At 57.0% G+C, this 25,977-nt stretch overlaps 2 protein-coding genes and 1 long non-coding RNA gene across 21 annotated transcripts in view; 2 read left to right on the top strand and 1 right to left on the bottom strand.

Moving 5' to 3' along the window:
- Positions 1-2,152: 2,152 nt before the first annotated feature.
- On the top strand, positions 2,153-5,379 carry LOC119468193. The gene is made up of 3 exons (XR_005196841.1): positions 2,153-2,732; positions 5,135-5,232; positions 5,343-5,379. It is a non-coding gene; the product is annotated as an uncharacterized LOC119468193 (long non-coding RNA).
- Positions 5,380-5,432: 53 nt separating this feature from the next.
- VILL (villin like) lies at positions 5,433-19,412 on the top strand. Of its 15 annotated transcripts, none has more exons than XM_037731296.1 (21): positions 5,433-5,459; positions 5,657-5,799; positions 5,951-6,025; positions 6,311-6,516; positions 8,347-8,455; positions 9,701-9,811; positions 10,106-10,305; positions 10,776-10,854; positions 10,938-11,036; positions 11,562-11,700; positions 12,081-12,181; positions 13,593-13,715; positions 14,146-14,283; positions 14,525-14,545; positions 15,073-15,252; positions 15,811-15,956; positions 16,882-17,026; positions 18,152-18,352; positions 18,553-18,624; positions 18,821-19,054; positions 19,188-19,412. In XM_037731296.1, the coding sequence occupies exons 2-21, from the start codon at positions 5,734-5,736 to the stop codon at positions 19,299-19,301; spliced, it is 2,559 nt and encodes an 852-aa protein (XP_037587224.1). In that variant the 5' UTR covers positions 5,433-5,459; positions 5,657-5,733; the 3' UTR covers positions 19,302-19,412. The 15 variants fall into 15 exon arrangements, with proteins under 15 accessions (XP_037587224.1, XP_037587222.1, XP_017363898.1 ...); XM_037731294.1 differs by having other exon boundaries at positions 14,387-14,545; positions 15,073-15,168; XM_017508409.2 differs by having other exon boundaries at positions 14,387-14,545; positions 18,170-18,352.
- Positions 19,413-19,664: 252 nt separating this feature from the next.
- Positions 19,665-25,977, bottom strand: part of PLCD1 (phospholipase C delta 1) — a 25,579-nt gene continuing 19,266 nt past the window's right edge. For 2 of the 5 annotated variants that reach the window (XM_017508428.2, XM_037731303.1), the window contains 12 exons: positions 23,554-23,683; positions 23,232-23,463; positions 22,403-22,604; positions 22,172-22,316; positions 21,946-22,095; positions 21,695-21,853; positions 21,325-21,484; positions 21,104-21,220; positions 20,555-20,733; positions 20,331-20,463; positions 20,108-20,257; positions 19,701-19,975 (listed from right to left, as the gene is read on the bottom strand). In XM_017508428.2, coding sequence (XP_017363917.1) covers positions 19,890-19,975; positions 20,108-20,257; positions 20,331-20,463; positions 20,555-20,733; positions 21,104-21,220; positions 21,325-21,484; positions 21,695-21,853; positions 21,946-22,095; positions 22,172-22,316; positions 22,403-22,604; positions 23,232-23,463; positions 23,554-23,683 — 1,843 coding nt within the window. In that variant the 3' untranslated portion in view covers positions 19,701-19,889. Of the gene's footprint in view, positions 19,976-20,107; positions 20,258-20,330; positions 20,464-20,554; positions 20,734-21,103; positions 21,221-21,324; positions 21,485-21,694; positions 21,854-21,945; positions 22,096-22,171; positions 22,317-22,402; positions 22,605-23,231; positions 23,464-23,553; positions 23,684-25,977 lie in introns of those variants that run through there. The other 3 variants (XM_017508429.2, XM_017508427.2, XM_037731304.1) reach the window with 3 other exon arrangements.

Here is a 25,977-nt window from a genome sequence, read left to right as displayed (position 1 = left end):
TAGACACAGGTGGACATGAGCAAGGCCCTGCCCGCAGGGACCCACAGCACAGCTGGGGCAAAGATCTCACTTAGCAAGGAGCCCAGGTTCTTGGAGCACCATGATGAGGAAAGTGGTGATGCCTGTGGAGGGGGGCGGCTGTGGCTAAGGAGGGCGGGAAGGGCCCTCCACGGAGCTGCAATTATGGCTGGGGCCTAAATGCAGCAAAGGAGCAGCAGCTGCGGGAAGACAGAGTGGGGCCTCCAGGCGGAGAAGCCGAAGTGCAAAGCTCTGCAGACAACAACTTGGGCGTCTTCAAGGGGCACAAAGAATCGTGTTGCCAGATGCATGAGCCATGGGGAGAGTGACGGGAGAGGCAGCCAGCAGTGGCCATTGGGAGTTGCATCCCAGTTTTAGCGAAGCCACTGGAAGGTTTGGAGAGGGGGTGGTGTGAGCGGGTTTCTGGATAAATTCTGAGGTGAGGGGCCTCGTTCTAGTTAAAATCACAGAAACTAGAATGGTGGTTACGAGGGGCTGGGGGCTGGGAGTCCGTGATTAATGGATACAGAGTTTCAGTTTTGTAAGATGGAAGAGTTCTGGAAATGGTGGCAGTGGTAGCACAATATGAGTGTCCTTAACGCCACAGAACTGTATACTTAAAAGCGGATACAGGCCAGGCGCAGTGGCTCACACCTGGAATCCCAGCACTTTGGGAGGCCGAGGCAGGTGGATTGCTGGAGATCAGGAGTTTGCAACCAGTCTGGCCAACATAGTGAAACCCTGTCTCTACTAAAAATAGAAAATTAGCTGGGTGTGATGGCACACGCCTGCAATCCCAGGTACTTGGGAGGCTGAGGCAGGAGAATTGCTTGAACCTGGGAGGCGGAGGTTGCAATGGGCCAAGATCACGCCACTGCACTCCAGCCTGAGCAACAAGGGTGAAACTTCGTCTCAAAAATAAATTTTGAAAAGGGGGTACAATGGTAAATTTTGAAGGATATTTTACCACAGTTTTTTAAATCTTGAGGGGAAACAAAGATCCCTCTGGCTACTGTGGGAGGATGGCCACAGTGGCCAGGCAGGCCAGAGACTCAGAGGGAAGCTGACTCCCGAGCAGGCAGGAGGTGCAGGAGGGAAGGCCAGGCCCGGGATCCGCCAGGAACCAGCCGCCGACTGGCCACTGGCTCGGGGCGGGGGGCGAAGGAGACAGAAACCCAGGCAACTCCAAGTTTGAGGCCTAAGCACCCACTGGATGTTCACACTGAACATGTTCCCAGGGCTCACAGAGGGTCGATCTGGGGGTGGGGGCTGAGGCCATGTTAAGTGTGAAGTCAGACATGCCAGGTGAGCAGATGGAAGATGGAGAGTGAGTCTGGGCAGGGCTGGGGGGAGCCGGGTCAGAGAGACACTGGCATTTCCAGTATTTGCAGCCTTCAGACTGGAACTGGGAAGTAAACTAGAAAACTGGGGCGCAGGCCCGAGCTGTGCACCTGCTGCCATTCAGCAATGTGCGGAGAGGGAAGGGACGATGGTGACTGGACTGACTGCCGCCTGCACGAGAGCGGGCACTGGTGACTTCAGAAAGAGCCATTTCCAGGGAATTCAGGAACCAAGCCCAACAGAGGGGGTGGGCTGAGGGGAGATGGGGGAAGAGTTGGTAGGGAGAAGTGGGGCACAGTTTTCCTGGGCACAGGGACAAAAGGGGACAGGGAAATGGGTATGTGCAGATGCGGCGTACACACTGCCACTGTCACAGACAGGGACCCTGTCCCAAGTGGGGCTTAGACACGTGAGGTTGGACAGGCAATGGCACACATGGAGATGAACCAGGTGCCCGAGACACAGGCATCCCTTCACACAGGGACGCTGCATGGTGTCTGTTAAACACACCCCACCTTTGTGGGGTGAAGACTGAGCACAGGGAGAGGGTCGTGGGCGGTGGGCAGGCGTTAGCAGCGTGGCTTTGATGGGACGGCCCACGCTGGCTGGGCCCTGGCTGGGACTGAGGCCTGTGCCCTAAACCAAGAGGAGGCTGTGCCCCTGGAGTTTCTGGAAGGCTCTATTTGCAGCCCCTCTACCCCACAGTGAGAGAGAGAGTGGCAGTGGGGTGGGGGAGAGGTGTCTTCGCTGCAAGAGCCGGGCTGGCCTCTCCCATGGTGGGTATCAGGGCTCCCTGGGGAGAACTGTGCCAGGCAGTGAGCCCGCACTTGGGCAGGGACAGCAGGAATATCTAGAGGGAGCTCTGGCCACCTTCCCCCACCTCCTGAAGTGAACTGGGTCTCTCAGAGCATGACCCCACAGCCCACAGCCTCGGTCCTACTTCCTCCTAGTTTGCTGGAGTGGCCTGGCCCTCTGGGTCCAGGGGGAGCCCAACACCCCAGGGTGAGGTATCAGGGACCCATCTAGTAGCCCAGAGGAGGAAACCCCAGTATCTTCCACACCCCACCCCTTAGCCCAGTCCAGGCTTCCATCCCCTGCTCTCTCTGGCCATGGGTACTCAGCCAGTGAGGTCTGGCAGACTTAGCCATAGCTCTGGGGAGGGCACTGTCCCCAGGCAGCTTGGCCAGTATTTGTTGACTGACTAAGTGAATGCCCAGCTGGCTGAGCGCTCATGGTGGGGTGTGTCTTGCCGGGCAGGAGCTGGGATTGAGTTACAGTGGCTGGGGCCAGTAGTGGGGAGGCAGAGACTGGCACCGTGCCAGGCCCAGCACTGCCCACAGGCAGAGTGAAGGTGCAGGAGCAGTTTCCAGCAGGTAGGCCTGGGCGGGGAGCGGAGGTCCCAGGAAAGCAGAGGAGCAGAGAGTGGGCTGCTGGAGTCAAGGGCGTGGAGCACAGGTTCCCAGGGCTGAGGGCCACGAGCCTCCTTGGCGGCAGGCAGCAACCCAGCAGGTGAAAATGCTGATGGGGCAAGGTAACTGTGGCTGGCAGCCCCAGGGGAAGAAAGAGGCGGCTTTTGTTTTTGTAGGTGGGTAGGGAAGTCCATGGCCCACAGACACAGGGTGCCTGCCCCCAGCCCTGGCAGCTTCCTCCTCTCCCCTCACTCCAGAGGGCGGCACCATTCCCTGCTTCATGGAAGTTGGGCAAGGTAATCTCAGGCTCCCTTCACAGGTACCCACAGAGGGAGGAAGGGCAGGAAGGACGCCTGTGGGGAGAGAAAGAGGCGCTGGAAGAGGGAGTGGGCCAGGAGAGAGGAGGCACCCAGGGACTCGAGGGGGGGAGGTCTGAAGGAGGAAGGAGTACCCTGGGAAAGAGGGGGGAGCCCAGGGAAGAGAAAGGAAGACCAGGAGAGTGAGGGAAGTGGGGTAGGGGAAGACGAGGAACCCTGGAAAGCAGGAGGTGCCTGGGGAGGAAAAGTGGGAGGAAAAGGTAAGGATCCCAGGGGAGAGGGGACGTCGGGGGAAAGGGAGAGCCAAGGGGAGGCAGGGCACCCAGCGGGGACAGAGGGAAACCCTGGAAAAGGGGAGGTGTGGGGCAGGGGGAGAGAAAGGGAAGCCAGGGAAAGAACTGGGCATCCAGAAGAGAAAGGGGCCCTGAGTGGAGGAAGTGGGCCCTCAGGAAGAGGAGGAGGAGGGAGAGGGCAAGAGGTAGGAGTGTTCCCATTTAGGAAGGTGGTGAAAGGGAGTTCCCCAGAGGAAGGAGGGCAGGAGGGCTTGGGAGCCTGGAGAGGGCACTGTGGGGAGGGAGGAGGCCCCCACTCTGAGCACTGGTTCCCCCTCCCCGGAGCCCCGATGGAAGACAGTGAACACAGGTGCCATGTGAGTGGGACTCCAGCCCTGGCAGCTGAGGGTTTGGCTCCACAGGCTGGGGCTGGATATCAGACAGGTTCCCGGTCCCCCAGGGGCGATGCTTTCCCCGCCCCCCACCCCAACTTTCTGGCAGCCAGTTTGACTTTCCTGTCCCCCTGGGCCCTGGTTGCCACTGTTCTGAAGCCAATCAGTAGTCTTTCTGGCACTCTGTCACCGTGTTGCACCCTTCCATGAGCTACAGCTCACAGTTCCTGTCTGCACCTCTGGTCACTGCCTGCCTGGGCCCCTGGTCACCGTCACTGGTCACTATTTCTGCCTGTTACTCAGTGTCCTTCTACAGGGCCACCGTTGCCTGTCACTCTGCTTGCAACTCCGTGTCCTCACGTTTTCTGTTGCTTGAGGTCACCTTTTCATGGCCACTATGTCTGCCTGTCACTCATGTCATTGTCTTTTTTTTGTTTGTTTTTGGTTTTGTTTTTTTGTTTTTTTGAGACGGAGTTTCGCTCTTGTTACCCAGGCTGGAGTGCAATGGCACGATCTCGGCTCACCGCAACCTCCGCCTCCTGGGTTCAGGCAATTCTCCTGCCTCAGCCTCCCGAGCAGCTGGGACTACAGGCACACGCCACCATGCCCGGCTAATTTTTTGTATTTTTAGTAGAGACGGGGTTTCACCATGTTGACCAGGATGGTCTCGATCTCTTGACCTCGTGATCCACCCACCTCGGCCTCCCAAAGTGCTGGAATTACAGACGTGAGCCACCGCGCCCGGCGTCATGTCATTGTCACACCAACAGGCCATCAGCTGTGGCAACAGTTCTTGGGGCACTTAGGGTGCACGGGCGACTCCCTTCTCCATTCATTTTCACTCCGTCCAGTCACGGGCAGCACACGTCACTCATTCAACAACTTACCAAGTACCTGCTGGGGACCAGGCAGCTGGGATCCCACAGTAAAGAAGAGGACAAACCCCTGCTCTGGTGAGGGAGGCCACAGCCAGCAACCATCCTATGGTTTCCATAGGGTGTCAGGAGGGGCTGTGAGCTGTGATGGACCCGGCTCTAACCCCCTAGAAGGACCGCCCGCCCTGCCTGCCCTGCCCCACAGCCACCTCGCTCCCACCACATTTCCGTGGCTATCTGTTGGGTGTTGCCACAATGTCCTGTGAGCTCACCACGGCCAAGCCAGGGGCCCTGACAAAGATGTAAGGAATGCTAGCCACTCTATGCCACCTATTGTGCTACGCCTGATTCTGTAACTCTCTTGCCTTGTTCCGCCTGGAGCCAACGGTGTTCCTGCTATTGATAAGACACAGTGGGAGTGGAGGGGAGGGAGGAAGGACTAACACACCAGGGTCACCCTGAGTGAGAGGCTGAGAAAGAAGTGACTTTTGGACCAAACGTCTCACACAGGTTTCTGAAGGAGTGGTGCAGGGAAACCCAAGGTACTTGAGTGTGAAGTGCCAAGACGTAACAAAGTCGACAGAAGTGAGGGTCCCTTCCTTCCCCAGGTACTTCTCATTCCATGTCACTGTAACTCACTGCCCTCTCATTCTGTCCCTCCTCTGCACATGCAGAATCACAGAGCACAGACTCAAGCCAGCTGAATCACAGTTTGCAGAGCCTGTGTTTATACAGAGTTCAGCTCTGTTTCAAGAATTTGTCAACTGAAGTGGGAGGATCACTTGAGCTCAGAAGGTGGAGGTTTCAGGGAACTGTTGGAACCACTGCACTGCAGGCTAGGTGACGGAGCAAGACCCTGTCTCAAAAAAACTGAAAAAAGAATTTGTCAAGAGTGTTTATGCCTGATCTACCCAACCCACTCATCTTAGCTGGGCCCGTCACTTGCTGCAGAGTCTGTCAGTCTTCAGAGATAGTCTGTGTGTTTACAGAGCCCTCCTAACAAAAGTCGTGTTCTGTGACGAAGCTGTACAGGTGGCCAGGCGCAGGTCTCCAGCCTGAGAACTGGGGCTCTTGTTCCTCCCCTCTGCCTTCTTCCTGCCTGGCCTAGGATGGACATCAGCAAGGGCCTTCCAGCCATCCAGGGCCACAGGGACCTCCACATATGGATCACTGAGGTGAGAGGCACGACCAGATAGGAGAGGTGCTGACCCGGAAGAGCGTGGGGTCTCCCACACCAGGCTTCTCCTGCCCCCAACTCAGAGCGTCGTCCTCCACCGGACCCCAGAGGGGTCTCCTGTGTCGTTACAGCACACTGTCCTCTCCTAGAACCACAAGATGCTTCCGGTACCCGAGGGGGCTTACGGGAACTTTTTTGAGGAGCACTGCTATGTCGTCCTCCACGTGAGTTGCTTGGGGAAGGCGGCCTGAGAGGGGTGACACGGCCCAGCACTGGGGAAACTGGAGCACAGACATACCTCTGCCCTAGGAAGCGGCAAGCTGGGAGCCCGAGAATCGCATCCCACAAGGGGGCCGCTGCCGTAGAGGTTCCTTGGCCCTTCCCTCCCGCTTCCTGATGCCCGCGGAAGCCCCCGCCCCACGCCTCCCCGTGGCCCTTGGTCCAACCTCCCCTTCTCCACCCGCACCTTCGCCTCCCCTGCAACACATGTACACAAACACCCGGACCCTGTCCCCCAGAGCCTGAAGGCCACACAGGGGGCGTCCAGCGACCTGCACTACTGGGTCGGGAAGGAGGCGGGCGCGGAGGCGCAGGGCGCCGCGGCCACCTTCGTGCAGCACCTGCAGGAGGAGCGGGGGACCCTGACCGTGCTGCACCGCGAGGCGCAGGCCCACGAGTCCGACTGCTTCCGCAGCTACTTCCGCCCGGGAATCATGTGAGTGTGGGACAGAGCCGTGGAGTCGGTGCCTCGGCTGGCGCCGTCTTGGGAGGGCCGACGTCCGCATCCCCTGAATGGGGAACGCCGGGAGGGAGGGGTTCGCTAACACGTTTATTGAGATGCAGCTCATGCGCCACGCCACTCACCCATTTAAAGTACACGTACCTGGGCCGGGCGCGGTGGCTCAAGCCTGTAATCCCAGCACTTTGGGAGGCCGAGGCGGGTGGATCACGAGGTCAAGAGATCGAGACCATCCTGGTCAACATGGTGAAACCCCGTCTCTACTAAAAATACAAAAAAAAAAAATTAGCTGGGCATGGTGGTGCGTGCCTGTAATCCCAGCTACTCAGGAGGCTGAGGCAGGAGAATTGCCTGAACCCAGGAGGCGGAGGTTGCGGTGAGCCGAGATCGCGCCATTGCACTCCAGCCTGGGTAACAAGAGCGAAACTCCGTCTCAAAAAAAAAAAGTACACATACCTGTCAGCGATTTTTAACAGACGTGTGCAGCCATCACCACCGTCAACTTTGCAATATTTACATCACCCCGGAAAGAAGCCCCACACCCCTTTGCAGTCACTCCTCATTTCCCTCCAGCACCCCCATCCTCTGCCCTCGGCAACCACTCATCTAATTCCTGTTTATCCATTTGTCTCTTCCGGGCGTGTCATAGACATGGAATCATTCAACAAGTGCTCTTCCCTGACGGGCTCTTTTTGCTCAGCGCACTATCTTCGGGTTTATCCACGTTGTGGTGTGTGTTATTCTTTGTATTGCCGAGTAATATTGCATGTTATTAAGATACCACATTTTATTACTTCGTCACTGAATGGACATTTGGGTTGTTACCACTTTGGGGCTGTTATGAATCTGTTTATGAACATTTGTATACAAGCTTATGTTTTCATTTCCCTTGGTATATACCCAGGAGCAGACACCAGTGTTGTTTTGAGTTTGCTTTTATGTTACAGTGCTGGTAGGAATATATGTTTCGATGTAAATTGCTTCACAGGTTTTTTAAATTAGCACTTGCAGTACATTTGGACATACAGGAAATTGCTCTTATTTGATCATTTTCATTTCATAGAGTTGAACCTAATCCATGCATATAGTATATACATGAACGCATGCACACAGGCATATGTGCAGATACAGAAACACATACCACCCCCATGTATGTCCACCTGTAGATGGACATGTGTGAATATCCATGGTGACCTACCCACACACATGCTGTTGCCCACTTTTTTTTTTTTTTTGAGATGGAGTCTTCCACCATCACCCAGGCTGCAGTGCAGTGGCGTGATCTTGGCTCACTGCAACCTCTGCCTCCTGGGTTCAAGTGATTCTCCAGCCTCAGCCTCCTGAGTAGCTGGGATTATAGTCACCCACGACCACACCCAGCTAGTTTTTTGTACTTTTAGTAAAGACGAGGTTTTACTATGTTGGCCAGACTGGTCTCAAACTCCTGACCTCCAGTGATCAGCCGCCTTGGCCACCCAAAGTGCTGGGATTACAGGCATGAGCCACCGCGCCCCGATTGTTGCCCACTTCCTTGCACTCACATCTAGATTTACAGGGATAAACAAATATATACTATGCCCCAAATGTATGTACATGTACACGTATATGCATGTGTCCACATGACTACACATGGAAACAAATGCACACTCATGTCCTGTGTTCACCCATGGGCTTATACATACATGTGTTCACACAGACTCCAATGTGTTAAGCAGGAGCATACGTGCATGTGCTCACATCTGCAGTCATTCGTGTACATGGCAATCTGTGTTCTTACGTGATACCCTCCTGCTATTCCGTCCTCAGCTACAGGAAGGGAGGTCTGCCGTCTGACCTCAAGCATGTGGAGACCAACATGTTCAACATCCAGCGACTGCTGCACATCAAAGGGAGGAAACACATGTCTGCCACTGAGGTAAGGCTGCTGCCAGGGGAGCCTCTTGACCTCTGGACTAGGCTCAGACTGGGTGTGCTGAGATATAAGGAACTGGAAATTGGCTGGGGGTGTGGAGGACAAGGAGCTGTCAGCATTCCCAGATGGTCTTGAACCAGAACAGAGAGGATACCAGGCTTCTAGCCTCACTTCTGCCAGTGCTCCCCAGACCTTTTGTTTCTGCATCTGTCTCACAGACATATTAAGAACTTGGGCACAGATACTTGGGAGGCTGAGGCAGGAGGATCACTTGAGCCCAGGAGTTTGAGGCTGTAGTGATTCATGATGACACCACTGTACTGCAGCAGCTTGGGTGACAGAGAAAGACCCTCTCTCTAAAAAGACCTTGGGCAGATGGGGCAGACGATATGGCACCAATGAATGGTCCTTGTTAGCAGCACAGCGAGAGGCAGCGCACAACTCGGGAGGAGGGCATAACCTCACACACACTGTCATTACCACCCGTACGCACACATTGTCCCCGCTGTTATCCCTGGGTGCGCCTCCGGTCCATGTAGTGCATATAGTGCCCTTGTACAAATCGGAACACAGCACTCCTTTCTTCCATCTGTCAGGAAATTAAAGAAAAATACTGGTTTTGTTAGAACAAAACATTTTGCTGCCATCTGGCCAGAATTTGGTGTCATGAACATTCAGTTGTACAACGTCTACAGTGTGATGGGAATGCCTGAGGTATGCAAGTGGGTCTGCACGGGCAGCCCTGTGACACACAGATAATCCCACATAGGCTCTGCATTGTCACCCACAGACCCAATGACCATACATCCCGGGGCACTGGGGGACACCGTGAAGCTCCATGTTTCTCCTATTATCCTGGCATCATAATTGAAAGTACTGCCTTTCACTCACAAAAGTGTCTCTATTTGGAGACTATCATTATCCATAGGTATACACTGTCACCATGAGCACACACACTTGTTCACATGTGATCTCCCCACATACATACATGCATATATGCAAACACAAAAGATAAACAGATGCACCCCACCTGTATACATGTGTACACACAGAGCTACAGACATGCATTGAGAAGTGTCATAAGTCACGTACACCCTGTGAAATGCAGCATTGCCTAGTCACACATGCCTACGTACACCCAGATGCATACAACTTCATGCACCAGGTGACACATCCCAGGCGTGCTTCTGTCTAGCAGATGCTGGTGGTGTGACGCCCTGTCCCCCTCCCTGCTCCTGGCTCTGGTAGGTGGAGCTCTCCTGGAACAGCTTCAATAAGGGTGACATCTTCCTGCTGGACCTAGGCAAGATGATGATTCAGTGGAATGGGCCCAAGACCAGCATTTCTGAGAAGGCTCGGGTTAGTGTCTGCCCACGGAACTGAGAGTACGGGGTTTGTCGGGGAATGGTCTTCCAAGTGCCCATCCTTCAGCCACCCCAAGAGTTGGGCATGGCTATCTGCCACAACCCAAGAAATGCCTATGAGGTCCAAGCTGAGTTCAGACCCTGCACTGTTGGTGTCCCCTGGATGCTAGGATGAGGGAGCACCAGCCATTCTCCCCACCAGCCTCTGGGAGCTGAGCAGTGACAGGAGAAGTCTGTGCTGTGAGGGGGCACACGGGTGACACCCTGACTGCCAGGTCTTCTCCCGCAGGGGCTAGCCTTAACCTACAGCATCCGGGACAGGGAACGTGGTGGTCGTGCACAGATTGGCGTGGTAGATGATGAGGTCAAAGCCCCGGACCTCATGCAGATCATGGAGTCTGTGCTGGGCCGCAGGGTGGGCAGCCTGTGTGCCGCCATGCCCAACAAGGATATCAACCAGCTGCAGAAGGCCAATATTTGCCTGTACCAGTGAGCACACTTGGGGTGGGCAGCGTGGGTGGGGCAGTCCAGGACTCTGTGTCCATCACTACTGCAGTAACACAGCACCTCTACAAAGCCCTCCAGAAAAGGCTGCTGGGTTTCTGGAACAGGTCACGTGGACTGTGGGCCCAGCCTGTACTCCTTTCTTTTTTTTTTTTTTTGAGATGGAGTCTTGCAATGTCACCAGGCTGTAGTGCAGTGGCACGATCTCGGCTCCAGCCCATACTCTTACATGGTGTGTGGCTGCCTCGCTGAGAAACCTGTTGTACTGACAGAGGGACTATGGCGCTCTGCCAGGGCCAGGGAACTGCCTAAAGCTCCACAGCAGACTGCAGTAAAGTCAATACTACAACTCAGGGCTCCAGCCCCCATGCCTTTTGTCTCTGGGGGGCTGGGCTGGGGTGGAGCCAGGTCAGGGAGGGGCTGGGCTGGCCACACCTGGGTTCCTGTCCCCCTAGTATCTATGAGAAGGGCAAAGACCTGGTGGTCCTGGAGTTGGCGACCCCCCCACTGACCCAGGATCTGCTGCAGGAGGAGGTGAGGAAGGCCTGGCCCCAGTCACTCGCACCCTTCCCCACCCACTGGGACCACCTACTGACCAGCCCCACCCTTGCTCCCAGGACTTCTACATCCTGGACCAGGGAGGCTTCAAGATCTATGTGTGGCAGGGACGCCTGTCTAGCCTCCAGGAGAGAAAGGCTGCCTTCAGCCGGGCTGCGGTGAGCCCTGGGGCCCAGTCTGAGAGCAACAGAGCACTGCCCTAGGGTCTTCGTGTGGAGGCAGCACTGGCCCGGATCTAAGGAGGAATCAGCCCTACCCTGGAGTTAGACTTGGGAAACATCCTATGCCGGAGTCTTAAAGGGGTAGTAGCCCCGCCCTGTGAGCCCTGAGAGTGAAGAAACCATGTGTAAAAGGGGCACGTGGCCCTGTCTTCAGGTCCTGGGGCACCTACTGACTGGGCGGCCCCGCTTTCTCAGGGTGGGACTGGGTGGGAAGACAGGGCTCTGCCTGGGGTCCGTGAGGGTTGACTTGGCCTGTCCTGTCTGAGGCCTGGACCAAGGGGACCCTGCCTGCCCTCAGGGACTTCAGAGAAGTCGGTGGTGACAGAGTCAGTTCGTTAAGTGGGTCATGGGCTCGGTTAATTAACGCTTCTCAGAGCTTGGCTGTCCCAGGGGGTAGGTCTCTGGGGGGCGGGAGTGGAACAGTGGACTCGGTCGCAGGACTGACGGTGCCTTCCGCCCCAGGGCTTCATCCAGGCCAAGGGCTACCCGACCTACACCAACGTGGAGGTGGTGAACGACGGCGCCGAGTCGGCCGCGTTCAAGCAGCTCTTCCGGATTTGGACTGAGAAGCGGAGCAGGAACCGGCGGCTCAGCAGGATCGGTGAGTGGGCGGAGCAAGCCGGAGGGGGCGGGGCCTGGCAGGAACCTGCAGCTCGGCGGGACGGGTGAGTGGGTGGAGTGAGATGAAGGGGGCGGGGCCTGGCCGGAACTTGCAGCTTGGTGGGACGGGTGAGGGGCGGAGTGAGCTGGAGGGGGTGGGGCCTGGCAGGAAACGGCTGCTCCGAAGGATGGGTAAGTGGGTGGGGAGGGGCCCCAGGGGGTGAGACAGAACCTTCTTGGGTTGGGGAAAAGGGGCGTGGCCAGCCGAGGACGGAGCAGGGCCTGGAATCTTGCCGGATGGTTGAGAAGTAGGCGGGGCGGGGATGGTGTGGGAAGAGATGGGGCAGAAGGTGCAACTAACACCTGCTGCCCCACCTTCAGATAAACTGATTCATGTAAAGCTGGACGTGGGCAAGCTGCACAGCCAGCCTGAGTTAGCCGCCCAGCTCAGGATGGTGGACGACGGCTCTGGGAAGGTGGAGGTGAGGGGCAATGGCTTAGCTGGGGGAAGATGGGGACATGGAGGTAAGCTTTGCCTACATGTGAACGGTATCACTGCTATCTAAAGTGACTCAGCTGCACATCCACACACAATCAGGGACACCAAAGGACACGTACATTTATACACTCTCCTAACAGGCGTTCATACACAGCAATAGGCACTCACACAACAGACACACAGCACAGTAACACTTGGACACTTAAATTCGCCCTATGGTCACATGTAGGACAAAATCAAACATACTCTCATACAGACAGACATACACCTTGTAATTGCACATAATCACAGCCACACAATCATAGCCAAGTACACAACTGCAAACATGTAGCTGCAAAAACTCTACATCAGAAATGACCATAGTCACACAACCATCAACCACCCACAGACACACCAACACACACATGATCACACATAATCACAGCTCCACACACCCAACCCCAGCTCACAGCCATACACTGTCAACCACTCATCCCGTCCCAGCCCAGTGTTCTGCAAGAGGCAGGGGTTGAGGGCCACTTCCAGGCTCTGAATAGGGTGGGGTTGCATCTTGTTGGCTGACCCCCTAGCAGAGCCCTGAATTTTTTAGGCCCTAGTTTTTAAATAAAATGGGGGCAGAAACCGTTGTCCCATCTGGCCCCAAGGCTGATATGGGGATGCTGTGAAATTGTGGGAACAGAACTGCTGGGCCTGTGTGAGGGCTCCCAGTTCTCGAAGTAGGTGGAGGTCAGAGAAAATAGCAAGGTTTCCTTTTTCCTTTGCTCTAATATGGATGGACAGAAGCAATGAGTGAAGAGACTGAGAGAAGAGGAAATGCAACAAGGGAGAGGGGTGGGGAGCAGGGAAAGAGGAAGACAGAGAAGGGACCATAAAGAGAGACAGAGAGAAGCAAAGACTGGGAAGGACAGGGATGAGAAGGAGACAGAGGGAAGGGAGGAGGAGCTGGGTGGAGGAAGAGCAGAAAGCAGTGAGGTACCGGAGAGGAGGAGGAGTCAGGGAGAGATGGGATAGACACAGAGAAGGAGAGCCAGATAGGGAGGGGAGACGGAGACAGGAAAGAAGACAGGAGGATGAGGGAGAGGGAAAGAGCACTCCAGGACTCAGGCGCCAAGCAGAGAGTCAGGAAGGGGATCCTCCTGGCAGGCAGTGGACAGGCAGGCAGAGAGAGGGCCTGAGCCAGGGGGCCTGGCTGCCCGGTAAGTGCCACTCTTAGGCAGCCTGTGATAGAGTCAGCCCCTTTTGTGAAAGGCAGCGTTCTGGCTGCTCTGGTCTGGAGGGCAGCTCCCCAGGGACAACTGCCAGGGTCTGGGGGGGGGGTGGGGAAGGACACCCAGGCATTGTCTCCTGCTGTGCAGAGGTGAAGTAAGGGAGGCGTCACCATCCCCAGTATACAGGTGGGAAAGGCCCAAAGCTTGGAACAATGTCACTGCCAACACAGGGCCGACCTGGGAAGTGACCAGAGTCTGCCTGGCTCCAGGCTCGGCCACCCACAGGAAGAAGAAACCACACTGACCGATGTGAGGCGGTGTTTTCACTTCGGTCTTTGAACAGGCTTTGTGTTTTCTAAATGACACTTGAAAATGGGAACTTGTTCAAGAGCTCCAAGACTTCCCTTTCCGCCCGGCTTCTGTTATCCTGGCCTGAGCAGGGAGCAGCTGTGAGGGGACCCAACTGCCCCTACCAAGGGCTGTGGTTGGTGGGGTCGGGACTACGGCTGGGCATGTGGCTGGGATCGGTTCCATCATCTCCCACGTGTGGTGGGTTTCAGGAGTCCATGGAGAAAGGGTCACCTGCAGATCCTTGCACATGCCCAGCCCAAAGCCTGAAATGGGCCTGGAGCTGAGGGTGGGCCTCGGAGGCTGGGGAGAGCTTTCCAGCTAGGTGCAGGATGGGTGGGCTGGTTCAGGGAGATCAGCCACCTGTGCCCATTGGTGCCCTATTCCCCAGGTGTGGTGCATGCAGGACTTACGCAGGCAGCCCGTGGACCCCAAGCATCATGGACAGTTGTGTGCAGGCAACTGTTACCTAGTGCTCTACACATACCAGAGGATGGGCCATGTCCAGTACCTCCTGTACCTATGGCAGGTGCGCCAGCCTGAAGGAGGCGGCACTCACCTTAAAGCCCAAGGGCTGGGCTCTGAGAGTGAGATGGGAGAGCTGGGCCAGGCCCTCACTGCCCTACCTGCAGGGCCACCAGGCCACCGCAGATGAGATCGAGGCCCTGAACAGCAACGCTGAGGAGCTAGACACCATGTACCGTGGCGCCCTAGTGCAGGAGCACGTGACCATGGGGAGCGAGCCCCCCCACTTCCTTGCCATCTTCCAGGGCCAGCTGGTGGTCTTCCAGGTAGGGCTCACCTCGCCGCTGCGGCCTGCCTGCCTCTCCGTGGGCCGTGGCCCCTGCGCATGCTCCTCGGCACCTTCCTTTGGGCTCGGGACCTGCTTCTCCCTGGTTTCCCGGAGCTTGTCCAAGCTTGTCCCAGGAGCTCCAAGGTTAGCCCTGCCTGAGTTTCTCTCCCCAGTCCCAGAGCCAGATGAGGAAGTTGAGTTGAAAGGGAGCCAGGGGCTTGCCTTGGGTCACACACTGGCAAAACTGGTCCCCACTTTCCACCTCCAAGGCCTGAGCACCCATGCCCTGATCCCTCAGAGATGGGGTGAAGGGTCCATTTAGAAAGGGCCGGTCCTTATCCCAGACTGAGGGGATTCCTGCCCGCCACACCCAGAGGATCCCATACTCCTCAGATGACGTCACCAGTCAGGGCCTTGGTGGTTTCAAGCAAGGGTCCCTGAGCCCTGAGGCAATATGTCCCACAGTGGGACAGGAAGGGGTCCCTGGGAGCCCTTGCCCCAGCCTGAGGCCCTACTGTTCCATAGGAGAGAGCTGGGCACTATGGAAGGGGGAAGTCAGCGCCCACCACGAGGCTTTTCCACGTGCAAGGCACCGACAGCTACAGCACCAGGACTGTGGAGGTGCCAGCTCGTGCCTCCTCCCTCAACTCCAATGACATCTTCTTGCTGGTCATAGCTGGCGTCTGCTACCTCTGGTTTGGGAAGGTACCCACAGCACTGACGACTTGACTCATGCCCAGAGGTGGTGGTGCCAGGTGGGGGGGTGGTCCTCTCCATGGCGGATGCAGACTTTGAGTCCAGCCTCAGATAGATCAATGGGGGAAACGGGGAGGAGAAGACATAGTGTCCCCTCTGGAACTCAGGGAAAATTACAAAGTGACAGGCAGAGCCAGGTCCTCCCCTCCTTACTCCCTGGAGCACGGGGCATGTTACTTCCCAGGTCTCTTGGGAAAAGGGGAGGCCTATGTCAGTTTGCTGGAGTTTTCTCTAATTTTCAGCATAAACTATGACTGACCCTCTAAGCCTAGAGGCCTCCCAACCCATGCTCTGGACCCCCCGGACAGTCCCAGACCCTGTGATCCAGATGAGCTAGGGACACAGGCCTGGAGGGTGAGGAGATGCATGTTCACTGGTGCCCTGCCGCCAGCTTAGGCCTCCTGTAACTTGGGCCTGGTACCTCCCCATACACCCTGTGAATGGGATATGGGGCTGGAGGTGAGACCCCTCCTCATGTAGGGCCTGAGCCATGTCTTTGCCTGCTAGGGCTGTAACGGTGATCAGCGTGAGATGGCGCGGGTGGCGGTCACTGTCATTTCCAAGAAGAACGAGGAAACGGTGCTGGAGGGTCAGGAGCCGCCCCACTTCTGGGAGGCCCTGGGAGGCCGGGCCCCCTACCCCAGCAACAAGAGGTAAAAGGGTTGGCAGGAGAGTGTTCTTACCCAGAGGAGGAACTGAGGCTCAGAGAGGATGGGTGACTGGGGTTCACACACACAGCTGGAGAGACAAGACTAGGACCAAGGCCTCTCAGCTTCCCCCTCACAGAGGGTCCCAGGAGCACAGCCCACCCTTCACGCCCGGGCCCGAGTAACTTGGGTCTGGAAGATGCTGGGGCGGGTGGGGAAGTGGCGCCCTCTGCTGGCAGCATCCCCTCCCTGCACGGTCTTGGTCCTGGGCCAGGAGACAAAGCACGTTCCCCACCCTACAGTCCCCGGCGGTCACGGTGCCCGGTGTGCGCATCTACGGTGTCATAGGACATGTAGGTATACAGTGCGTGTGAGGGTGCAAGAACAGGTGTATTCGGGGTGTCGTGTGTCTGCTGGGTAAGCAGACAGGGTCTGTGTAGGAGGTAGGAGTAAGGCCTCAAGGGGAGGAGGGAGCCGAGTCCACGTCGCTCTTGGCCCGTCTGTGGGGCTTGGTTTATGCACTGCACTGCCTTGCCCCCAGCTCTCCTGAGCTCGGCATTCCTGTCTCCCAGCCTGCCTTTCCTCCTTCCACCTTGGGCTGGAGACCTGATCTCTGCCAGGGGTGGGCCGAGGAGCTCCCATCCCAGGGAGGCGAGACTGCAGCTCAGGCCCTCCCCTTCCCCTGCAGCCCTCTCCTAGGAAATTCATGGGCAGCTTGCATCACAGCTGGGTGGGCGAGAGCTTTCTCCGTGAGCAGAGAGGGACCCTGTGCCCAGAGCAGAGTGCTCCAGGAGTGGAATGGTGGGGCTCCAGGAGGGCCCAGGCCTCCCACTCCCGAGAAGTGGCTTCCAGCCCCTGGGCTGGGGCACGTGTGCCACAGGCTGGTGTGGCCCTCTGCGTGGCTCACAGCCTTGCTGTCCTTGCTGGCCAGACTCCCTGAGGAGGTCCCCAGTGTCCAGCCACGACTGTTTGAGTGCTCCAGCCAGATGGGCTGCCTTGTCCTTGCAGAAGTGGTGTTCTTTAGCCAGGAGGACCTGGGCCAGTATGACGTCATGTTACTGGACACCTGGCAGGAGGTAAGGTGGCCACCCCTGCCTGGTGGGACTGTGAACGGGGGTGTGTCAGTTTGTGTAACTAGGTGTGTATGTAGCCTTCTGACTGTACAAAGGGCTTTGGGTGAGTCTGGGTGAGTCTCGCTACGGTGCCTGTGAGACCACGAGTGAGGGGGTCATCAGGTGGCGGCAGTGAGCCTACGGGAGACAGGTGTGCTGGGACTCGGGTAACTGTGCTTGCGTCGTGTGTGGCTCCACACACGTGACAGTGCCCGCGGCCAAGCGTGTGTCGATGCTGCAGGTGACTGAGTGGAACTCCAGTGTGTGGCTTGGTGTGAGCGTTTGCCTTTGTGCACTTGTGACACTTTGTCGTGACTATAAGGTCACGTGACGCTAGAACTGGCCAGACCAGTGGCAACTGGTGAGCATGCGCGAGACTGTAACCAGCTGTGGCTGAGTGATGGAAGGCTGTTTGTGGGGCTGTGCAAACAGTGCTGTTGTGTTTGTGTGCAGCTGTGTCTGACAACAGTGGCTGACAGTGTGTGGCAGTGGATGAGTCTGTGTCCCCAGCACTGTTTGAATTGGTGATGAAGCTGTGTGCTCCCATCTCACTAAGAACAAACCCAGAGCCCTTACCCCAGCCCTGCGTGACCTGGCCAGCCCCAACTCTTTGACCCCCTTTCCTCCCCTCCCTGCTTCTGCGGCAGCCACAGCAGCCTCCTTGTGTTCCCTGAATGTGCCAGGCTCGCGGCCACCTCGGGGCTTTTACACTGGTGGTTTCTTCTTGTTAGGACACCTTTCCCCAGGCATCCATCCGATTTGCTCCCTCACGAAAGCTCTAGAAGGGCAGGGATTTTTGTCCATTTTCTTTCATTGTTGAATCCCCAAAACGTAGACCGATGCTCGGCATACAGCAGGTGCTTTATAAATATTTGTGGATTGATCTCCAGGTAAATCACACAAGAAAAGTTTGCGGATTGAATGTGTGCATGCATGCATTCCCATGACCGTCTCGTGTGTTCAACATGTGGGTGGGGCCACTTGCTGGGTGGGTCTGGATGGACAGGGATGTGTATGTGGGGTTCTGTCTAGGACGTCTGATGGACAGGGAGGGGTCAGCTCTGGGCAGCCCTCCATGCCAAAAGTCAGGCCCCCTCTGTGGCCCAGATCTTCCTGTGGCTTGGGGGAGCTGCAGGTGCATGGAAGAAGGCGGTGGCCTGGGGCCAGGAGTACCTGAAGGCACACCCAGCAGGGAGGAGCCTGGCCACACCCATCGTGCTGGTCAAGCAGGGCCACGAGCCTCCCACCTTCACGGGCTGGTTCTTCACTTGGGACCCCTACAAGTGGACTGTGAGTGAGACCTGAAAACCCTAGCCCTACTCTAGTATGAGGGGAGAGGGGCCGGACCTGGGCTGAGGGAAGGAGGCGGCACTGCTCGGGCTGGGGCTTGCCAGTGTTCGAGAGAGACCTGGTCTTGTCCTCAGGCCCCTCCTGAGTCCCACTGGTGCCCCCTCCTCCTGCCTTGATACTTGCCCCCATTCTTGCTCTAGCCCGACCTGTCCAACAAGGAAGTGGTGGAGGGCAGCCCGGGAACAGCATCGCTCATCTCTGAGATAACAGCAGTGAGTCCTGGGGCCCTAGGCTTCCCCGCAGGGGCCTGGGCGCTGACGGCATGGTCCTGATGGGCAGGGGAAGTGCTAGGCCCTGGTAGGTGGGAGGGGCTGCGGGGGGGAGGGGAGAGGCCTGTGGGTTCAGTGCAGCCTCCCTGTGGGCTACCGAGTCCCCATCCTCCCCAGCCTGAGACTCCTCTCTGGACAGGAAGTCAACAGCTTCCAGCTAGCCAGAGGGCCAGGCAATGGCAGAGCAGGTGCCATGGCCCTTCAGGCCCTCAAGGGCTCCCAGGATGGCTCAGGGAATGAGCTGATTCGGGGCCCCAAGTCGGGTGGCATCAGCAGCACCAGCGCCTCGATCAATGGGGCCCTGCCCCGGGAGCAACTGATGCACCAGGCCGCTGAGGACCTGCCAGAGGGCGTCGACCCTGCCCGCAGGGAGGTGGGCACCTGAGACCCCTGCCCCTCACTGCCCCAGCACTGGTGCATCTGCCACTGAGCTGGAGGAGCCCGAGGCAGGAACCCCTGGTGGTCGGCAGCTGCCGTGGTGACGCCCTCCGCTCTACCTCCCCCAGTTCTATTTCTCAGACTCTGACTTCCAAGGTATCTTTGGGAAATCCAAGGAGGAATTCTACAGCATGGCCACGTGGAGACAGCGGCAGGAGAAAAAGCAGCTGGGCTTCTTCTGAGCCCCGGCCCCCTACCCCAACATACCTACGACGCTGGGGACGCCCTGCTCCCACGCCCCTCAGAGGCTCTGCTCATCCTCTGCTTGTCAGTAAAAGCAGGCCGTCCATACAGGCTGTGGTATGTTTGTTTTTTCCAGCCGGGGCCACTCAGCAGGTCTACGTCTCAGGGAAAGGCACCTCCGGGGCTGGCAGGGGTGAGCTCTCAGTGCCACCCCCCAGAGGGATTTGTACCCCACTCAAGTGTGTACAAGCATGGTAGAGAGTGAGGTGCTGGGGCTCCAGCACTCAAGAACATGGGGGGGGGCACAGACATGCACACTTCACAGGGGATTTTCTGGCATCCAGGTAAAGAGACCACAAGGCTTAATCTCATCGTGATTTTTATAAAAACCCTGGACCATGGGCTGGCCGGAGGGTGGGAAGGCTGCAGTGTTGTCCCTAACGGAATGAAAGACAGCTCCCAGTCCCCAGGGAGGCGGCAGCACACACTATGTTAGAGCTGAAGGAAGTTTGGGGGCCTAGCTCCGAGCAAGAGGCTGGGAGCAGCCAGCCCTGGCCCTCGTGTGGACCCCACTGGCTTCCCCCAGTCTAGTCCTGGAGGGAGATCTTCACAAAGAGAGTGGCTGACGGATGCTGGTCCCCGTTCTTAGACAAGAGGTGGACATGACGGTATCCTGGCAGGTGGACGGGCAGGAGGGAACACCAAGTTCTGGTCACTCTGGGAGATGCTTCAAGGGACAGCCAGCCCTAGCCCAAGAGATGCCAGGCCCTACTTTCCACCACCTGGCCTTCCTCTTCACACTCACCTTGCTTGAGGCTGTTCAAGGGGATGGTACTCTGGCCAATGAAGTCGTTCTTGGAGGAGGCGTCGTAATCCTCCACTACGAAGCGGACGAGGGCAAGGTCAGGCACAATGACCTCAAATGCAAACTCCGTGTCCCACCATGGGTTGAAACCTAGGGGAGGACAGGCACCATATCAACCGCATGGACAGCAGCCCCAGCGGCCCGGCCCGGGCCCAGCACCTACCGTTGTTGGTGATGACAGCCGTCTGGCGGCTGGCCACGTCCCGGCTCACACCGTGGATCTCTACCGTCACCTTGGGGTCCACGATTGAATTCTTGTTCTTATTGACTTTTGGCAGCTGCTGCCCCGAGATGACCTGAGGAAAGGCAGGGGACAATGGACAGTTCAGGAGCCACAGTGAGGGGAAGGGGGCCCATGGACACCTGTCCCTCCTGGGTCCGGCGTACCCTGATGTTGAGCCGCTTCCGTGCCCACCAGGGCCCCTGAGCCAGGGCGCGGGGGTTGAAGGTGGCGTTAGGATCTCGCAGGAAGGCGGGCTTCAGCACGTACCCACAGGCCCCGTTGTCCTGGAAACGGCCCTGGTACACGTCCATCTCCGCCCCAGGTGTCTGGAAGTTCAGGGCCACTGCAGGCAGGACAGAGCAGTTGCAGGCTGTGGGCTGACCCTGGGGCCCTAGAGCACAGCCTGCTCGGGTACACTGAGGCCTAGGGTCACAGTGAGATACATCACGCCAATGCCTGCTGCCCTCCTGCCACCCTCAGTGACCCACCACGCTAACCACCCCTTCCCTTTCTGGTGTCGGAACTCAAAGGGCTCGTGTGCTAATGAGGTTTCAGACACTCACTTGCTGGTGGACAGGAATTTCCAGACTGACAGCAGCAGCTCCACAAGGCCCCGCACTTGACCGTGCTTGGTCCTCAGAGCTCCACTGCATGGCCTTCGAGGCTCCAGGCCTCAGGACTGAAACCCTCCTCCAGCCCCGACCAGCCCATACCGATCTGGCAGCCCCCGTTCCACATCTCCACGGGGCTGTAGTTGGAGGAGTCTGTTCTCCATCCGGCCGGGTAGATTCTGCTCAGGTGTTCCACGTTGTGGCGGACGAAGCTGTTTCCTGAGGGGAGCTGTGGCTCAGCCGGCAGTGGCCGCCTGGTGAGGCCAAGCCCTGCCCTGCCAGTTCTCTGGCAGAGCAGGGGAGGGGGCGAGGCCAGGCCTCACCTGATTCTTGGAGCAGTCGAAGGGCACGGTTCTCAGAGAAGGATGCCATCTCGTAGAAGGCCTGCCCAGGGGTGCCAGGACTGGAGAAGCCCCCAAAGTGGACGCTCTTGCAGTAAATGACCATGTCAGAGAGCTCCTGCGCTAGCCTGAGCTTGTCCTCCTGGGGGCCACGGGGAGGCCCGGGTTAGATTCAGAGGTTGGGGCAGGGTACGCACTGAGAAAGCCAGAAACCCAGGTGCAGAGAGACAGAGGGAGGGAGACAGAGAGTGGGCAGAGGGTCTGAGTGACAGCCGCAGAGAACTGAGTCAAGGCAGACCTCCCAGGGGAGGGGGGAGGCCCGGCCGCCCCGCCCCGCAGCTCCCCCTCCAACCTTGGGCTTGTGCTGCACGCGGCTCCTCACCGCCTCATCCTCCATCTCAGCAGCCTCGTCTTCATCTGACACCACAGGGGCCTCAGGGCCACCCTCCCCTCCAGGGGGCAGGAGTCCCCCCAGCTTCTTCCCCTTCAGCAGGATCTTCCCCTTCAGTTGCTAGGGGTAGAGGGGCAACTGGTCAAGACACACCTGTCCTCCTGGCCAGGCTCCCCGCCCTCCCCCCGGGTACCCCCCTCACCACCACGCACCTCAGGGGAGGGCAGGCTGTTGGTGACCCCATCCAGCGGTTGGTTCAGCAGCATGGGGCCCAGGATGCCGTGCAGGTGCCGGGCCATCACACGCTGCTGCTCCAGGGTGCAGTGGTTCTCCAGGGACAGGATGACGGGGTAGGGGGACGCCTGGAGGCCCAAGGGCACATTAGGAGGACTGGCCACCCCTAGCAGCCCACTCCTCGCCGGCCAGGGGCACGCCCACCTTGAAGGCGTAGTCCCGGATGGCCCTGAGCACGTCGCAGAAGAGGATCTTGGAAGTGAAAGTGTAGCCGTGGTAGATGATGGGTTCCTGGTTGGGCCCGTCCCAGCAGTCCAGCTCCAGGCAGCGGCAGCCTTTGCACAGTGCCCTGTGGGGAGGGTGGCGGCTAGGACCCTCCAGGTCCCATTCTGGGTCCCACCCAGACTCCCGCCCCAAGGCTTCCCTGGGCAGCACCGGATGTAGGCCTCAGTGCTGCTGGGCCCGGTGAGCTGGTCCTCCAGCAGGTAGGTGTTGTGTGAAGAGGACACCAGGTAGTGGCTGAGCGGCTGGCCCATGTCCTGGTAGACACGGCGGTGTGCCAGGCTGAAGGCGCTGCCGTCGGCTGACAGTAGGTACATGAGGAAGCCGTCCTTGGTCATCTGCCGCTGCGCCTTGGCTGGGAGGGAAGAGGCCACTGCCAGTCAGAGCCAGCCTCCAGCAGGCCCTCCTGGGTGCCCACCCATCTGGACGGAGGAGCCCCCTGACCCTGCTCGCCTGCCTGGCCCGAGCCGGTCTTCCAGAGCTCTTGGAACTAGGGTAAGTCTGTGGCTCAAGACCAGACTGTGGCTACTCCAGAGTGGGGCCCTGTCTCTACCTCCTCCCCTGTCTGCACACTCTAAGGCCCCTGAGGACAGTGTCATCTCCCCCTCTTTTGTACCCCCAGACTGGAGCTCCAGAGCAGGGCCCCCTCTTCTCTGCTCTGGTATATCTCAAAGCTGGGCCCAGAATGAACACAGAAAAGGAAGCAGGAATGGCATCTGCTTTTCAGCCGCCTCTCGTTTCCTGAAGAAGGGTCCTCAAAGCCCCCTGAAGGAGGTGCCAAGAGGCAAAGGGGACCAGAGAAGGGCAGGGATGCCGGGGTCGTGTCACTCATCTGCTGGCTCTCATGGGACAGGCAAGTGCTGAGCAGGGGCCGTGGATGGCTGAGGCTGCCCCTTCTCCCCCACTCCCTCCTTTCTGGCTGAAGTCTCCCCAGGGGTCTCCCGGGCCAGGCCCAGTGCGGCCGCCCTGCAACAACTCTCACCGGTCTCGCTGGGCTCATAGCGCTCAATGAGGGAGAGAGCCAGCGCGGGCCCCGCCGCCGTCTCCCGCTGCTGGTGCCGCAGGAACGCCACTAACTGATCCACCGACAGAGTCTCCCCTGAGCCTGCGGCCTCGGCGAAGGTGCGGTCGATCTCCGCCCGCTGGGTCAGCATCTTGTAGAAGGCCTCGATCTCCTCGTCCTCCAGGGAGTCTGTCTGGGAGCGGTCACACTCCTGCAGAGCCAAGACAGTTGGCTGTCAGAGCAGGCCTGGGGCCAGCAAGGGTGCCATGGGCAGGCAGCCCCACCCCCGCTCCTGCCTCACCCTGAAGATCTTCCGGGCATAGCTGTCGTCCACCTGGATGTTGAGCTCCTTCAGGAAGTTCTGCAGCTCCTTGAAGCTCATCTTGTTGTCCTTGTTTTTGTCAGCTTTTCGCAAGCAGGAGTGAATCCAGCTGGGCAAGAAGTAAGGAAAGAACCCAGGAATCCTGGAACCCACCACAGTCACAGCCAGAGCCACAGATGGTTCCATCTGAAGCCACCTATAGCCACAGCTCCCTGCAGCCTGACCTACGACACATCCATGTTTCAGTGGCCTCTTCAGAGGAAAACGTCACATCCCATTAAGGGGTTTTTCCTATTTGCTGTTTCTTAAACATTTGAATTTTTTTTTTTTTTTTTTTTTTGAGACGGAGTCTGGCGCTGTCGCCCAGGCTGGAGGGCACTGGTGTGATCTCAGCTCACTCCAACCTCCACCTCCTGGGTTCAAGTGATTCTCCTGTCTCAGCTCCTGCGTAGCCGGGATCACAGATGCCCGCCACCACGCCCAGCTAATTTTTTTATTTTTATTAGAGATGGTATTTCACCATGTTGGCCAGGCTGGTCTCAAACACCTGACCTCAGGTGATCCACCGAGCTCAGCCTCCCAGAGGGCTGGAATTACAGGTGTGAGCCACTGTGCCCAGCCAAACCTTTCAAATTTTTAAAAACAGTTCTTTTCTCGCTAAAAAAGGGCCCACTGTAGACAATTTAGAAAATGCAAAAAAGTAAACAAGCAAACAGATCCCCCATAGTCTGTCACCTCAGGATAAATACTATTCACATTCCAAGCATATCCTTTTTCTCTTTTTTTTTTTTTTTTTTTTGTGTGTGAGATCTCACTCGGTCCTCTAGGTTGGAGTACAGTGGCGCAATCACAGTTCATTGCAGCCTTGACCTCTGAGACTCAAGTGATTCTCCCACTACAGGTGTGCACCATATCACCACACCTGGCTTTTTTTTTTTTTTTGGTAGAGACAGGGTCTCCCTATGTTGCCCAAGTGGCTAGTCTCAAAGTCCTAGGCCCAAGCAATCCTCTGCTTTGGCCTCCCAAAGTGCTGGGATTACCAATGTGGGCCACCGGGGCTGGTTTCCAACATATAATATAAAATAATAAATATCCAACACTGAAGAAATGGATCAGCTGCGCGCGGTGGCTCATGCCTGCAATCCTAACACTTTGGGAGGTTGAGGCGGGTGAATCATGAGGTCAGGAAATCGAGACCATCCTGGCCAACATGGTGAAACCCCGTCTCTACTAAAAATACAAAAATTAGCTGGGCATGGTGTCATGTGCCTGTAATCCTAGCTACTAGGGAGGCTGAGGCAGGAAAATCACTTAACCAGGGAGTCGGAGGTTGCAGTGGGCCGAGATCACATGACTGCACACCAGCCTGGTGACAGAGCAAGACTCCATCAAAAAAAAAAAAAAAAAGAAAAGAAAGAAATGGATCACTAATTTATAGTGCATACACTCAGTGGAACATTATATAGTCATTAAAGCTGTTTATGGAAATAATTATGATATGTTACACAGAAAATGGACTATGTATGTATGACTTCCACTATTTTTGGCAGATGCATCATTAGGCAAATTAAAATGCTGAAAGGCTGGGCTTGGTGGCTCACGCCTCTAGTTCTAGCACTTTGTGAGGCTGAGGCAGGTGGATCGCTTGAGCTCAGGAGTTTGAGACCAGTCTGGGCAACATGGCAAAACCCCATCTCTACAAAAAATACAAAAATTAGCCATAGTAGCATGCACCTGTAGTCCCAGCTACTCGGGAGACTGAGGAGGGAGGATTGTTTGAGGCTGCAGTGAGCCGTGATCATGCCACTACACTCAAGCCTGGGCAAGAGAGTGAGACCATGTCTCAAAAAAACACATAAATAAATTGCAGAAAAAATATTAGAAGGAAAATGCAAATATCAGAAGCTTCTGGAAGAGATGGATTTTTATAACTTCATTCTAACGTATATGTTTTCCAAATTTTATATCTATGGATATATAAGTGGAAAAGAATAATGATGACAGAAAGCCAGGTGAAAAAAATCCAGTTCAGAATGGTCCAGCCAAGCACAAGATTCATGTGCTGGAGGCTATTCAGCAGCTGGAATGGCTTTATGATCTTAAGGTCTGGGCAGCAGGACTCTGCAGAGCGCATGAGATTGTCCAAGGTCAACACTCTGCCAAAGGTGTGGCTATGACAAAAACGCCACAGAACTGGGCTTTTTAAAAAGCTCACAGTAGGCCGGGCGCGGTGGCTCACGCCTGTAATCCCAGCACTTTGGGAGACCCAGGCGGGTGGATCACGAGGTCAAGAGATCGAGACCATCCTGGGTCAACATGGTGAAACCCCGTCTCTACTAAAAATACAAAAAATCAGCTGGGCATGGTGGCGCGTGCCTGTAATCCCAGCTACTCAGGAGGTTG

The sequence above is a fragment of the Cebus imitator genome, unplaced genomic scaffold (genome assembly GCF_001604975.1).
Source record: "Cebus imitator isolate Cc_AM_T3 unplaced genomic scaffold, Cebus_imitator-1.0 Scaffold391, whole genome shotgun sequence".
In the NCBI taxonomy this organism is placed as follows: Eukaryota; Metazoa; Chordata; class Mammalia; order Primates; family Cebidae; genus Cebus; species Cebus imitator.
Note: the sequence above shows the minus strand (reverse complement) of the source record. Positions and strands in the feature narration are given on the sequence as shown.

Coding starts and splice junctions, on each gene's coding strand:
- VILL (XM_037731292.1), top strand. CDS start 5,734: ATGGACATCAGCAAGGGCCTTCCAGCCATCCAGGGCCACAGGGACCTC. Junction 8,456..9,700: donor AACACATGTCTGCCACTGAG/GTAAGGCTGCTG, acceptor TGGCTCTGGTAG/GTGGAGCTCTCCTGGAACAG. Junction 15,957..16,881: donor CCCTACCCCAGCAACAAGAG/GTAAAAGGGTTG, acceptor CTTGCTGGCCAG/ACTCCCTGAGGAGGTCCCCA.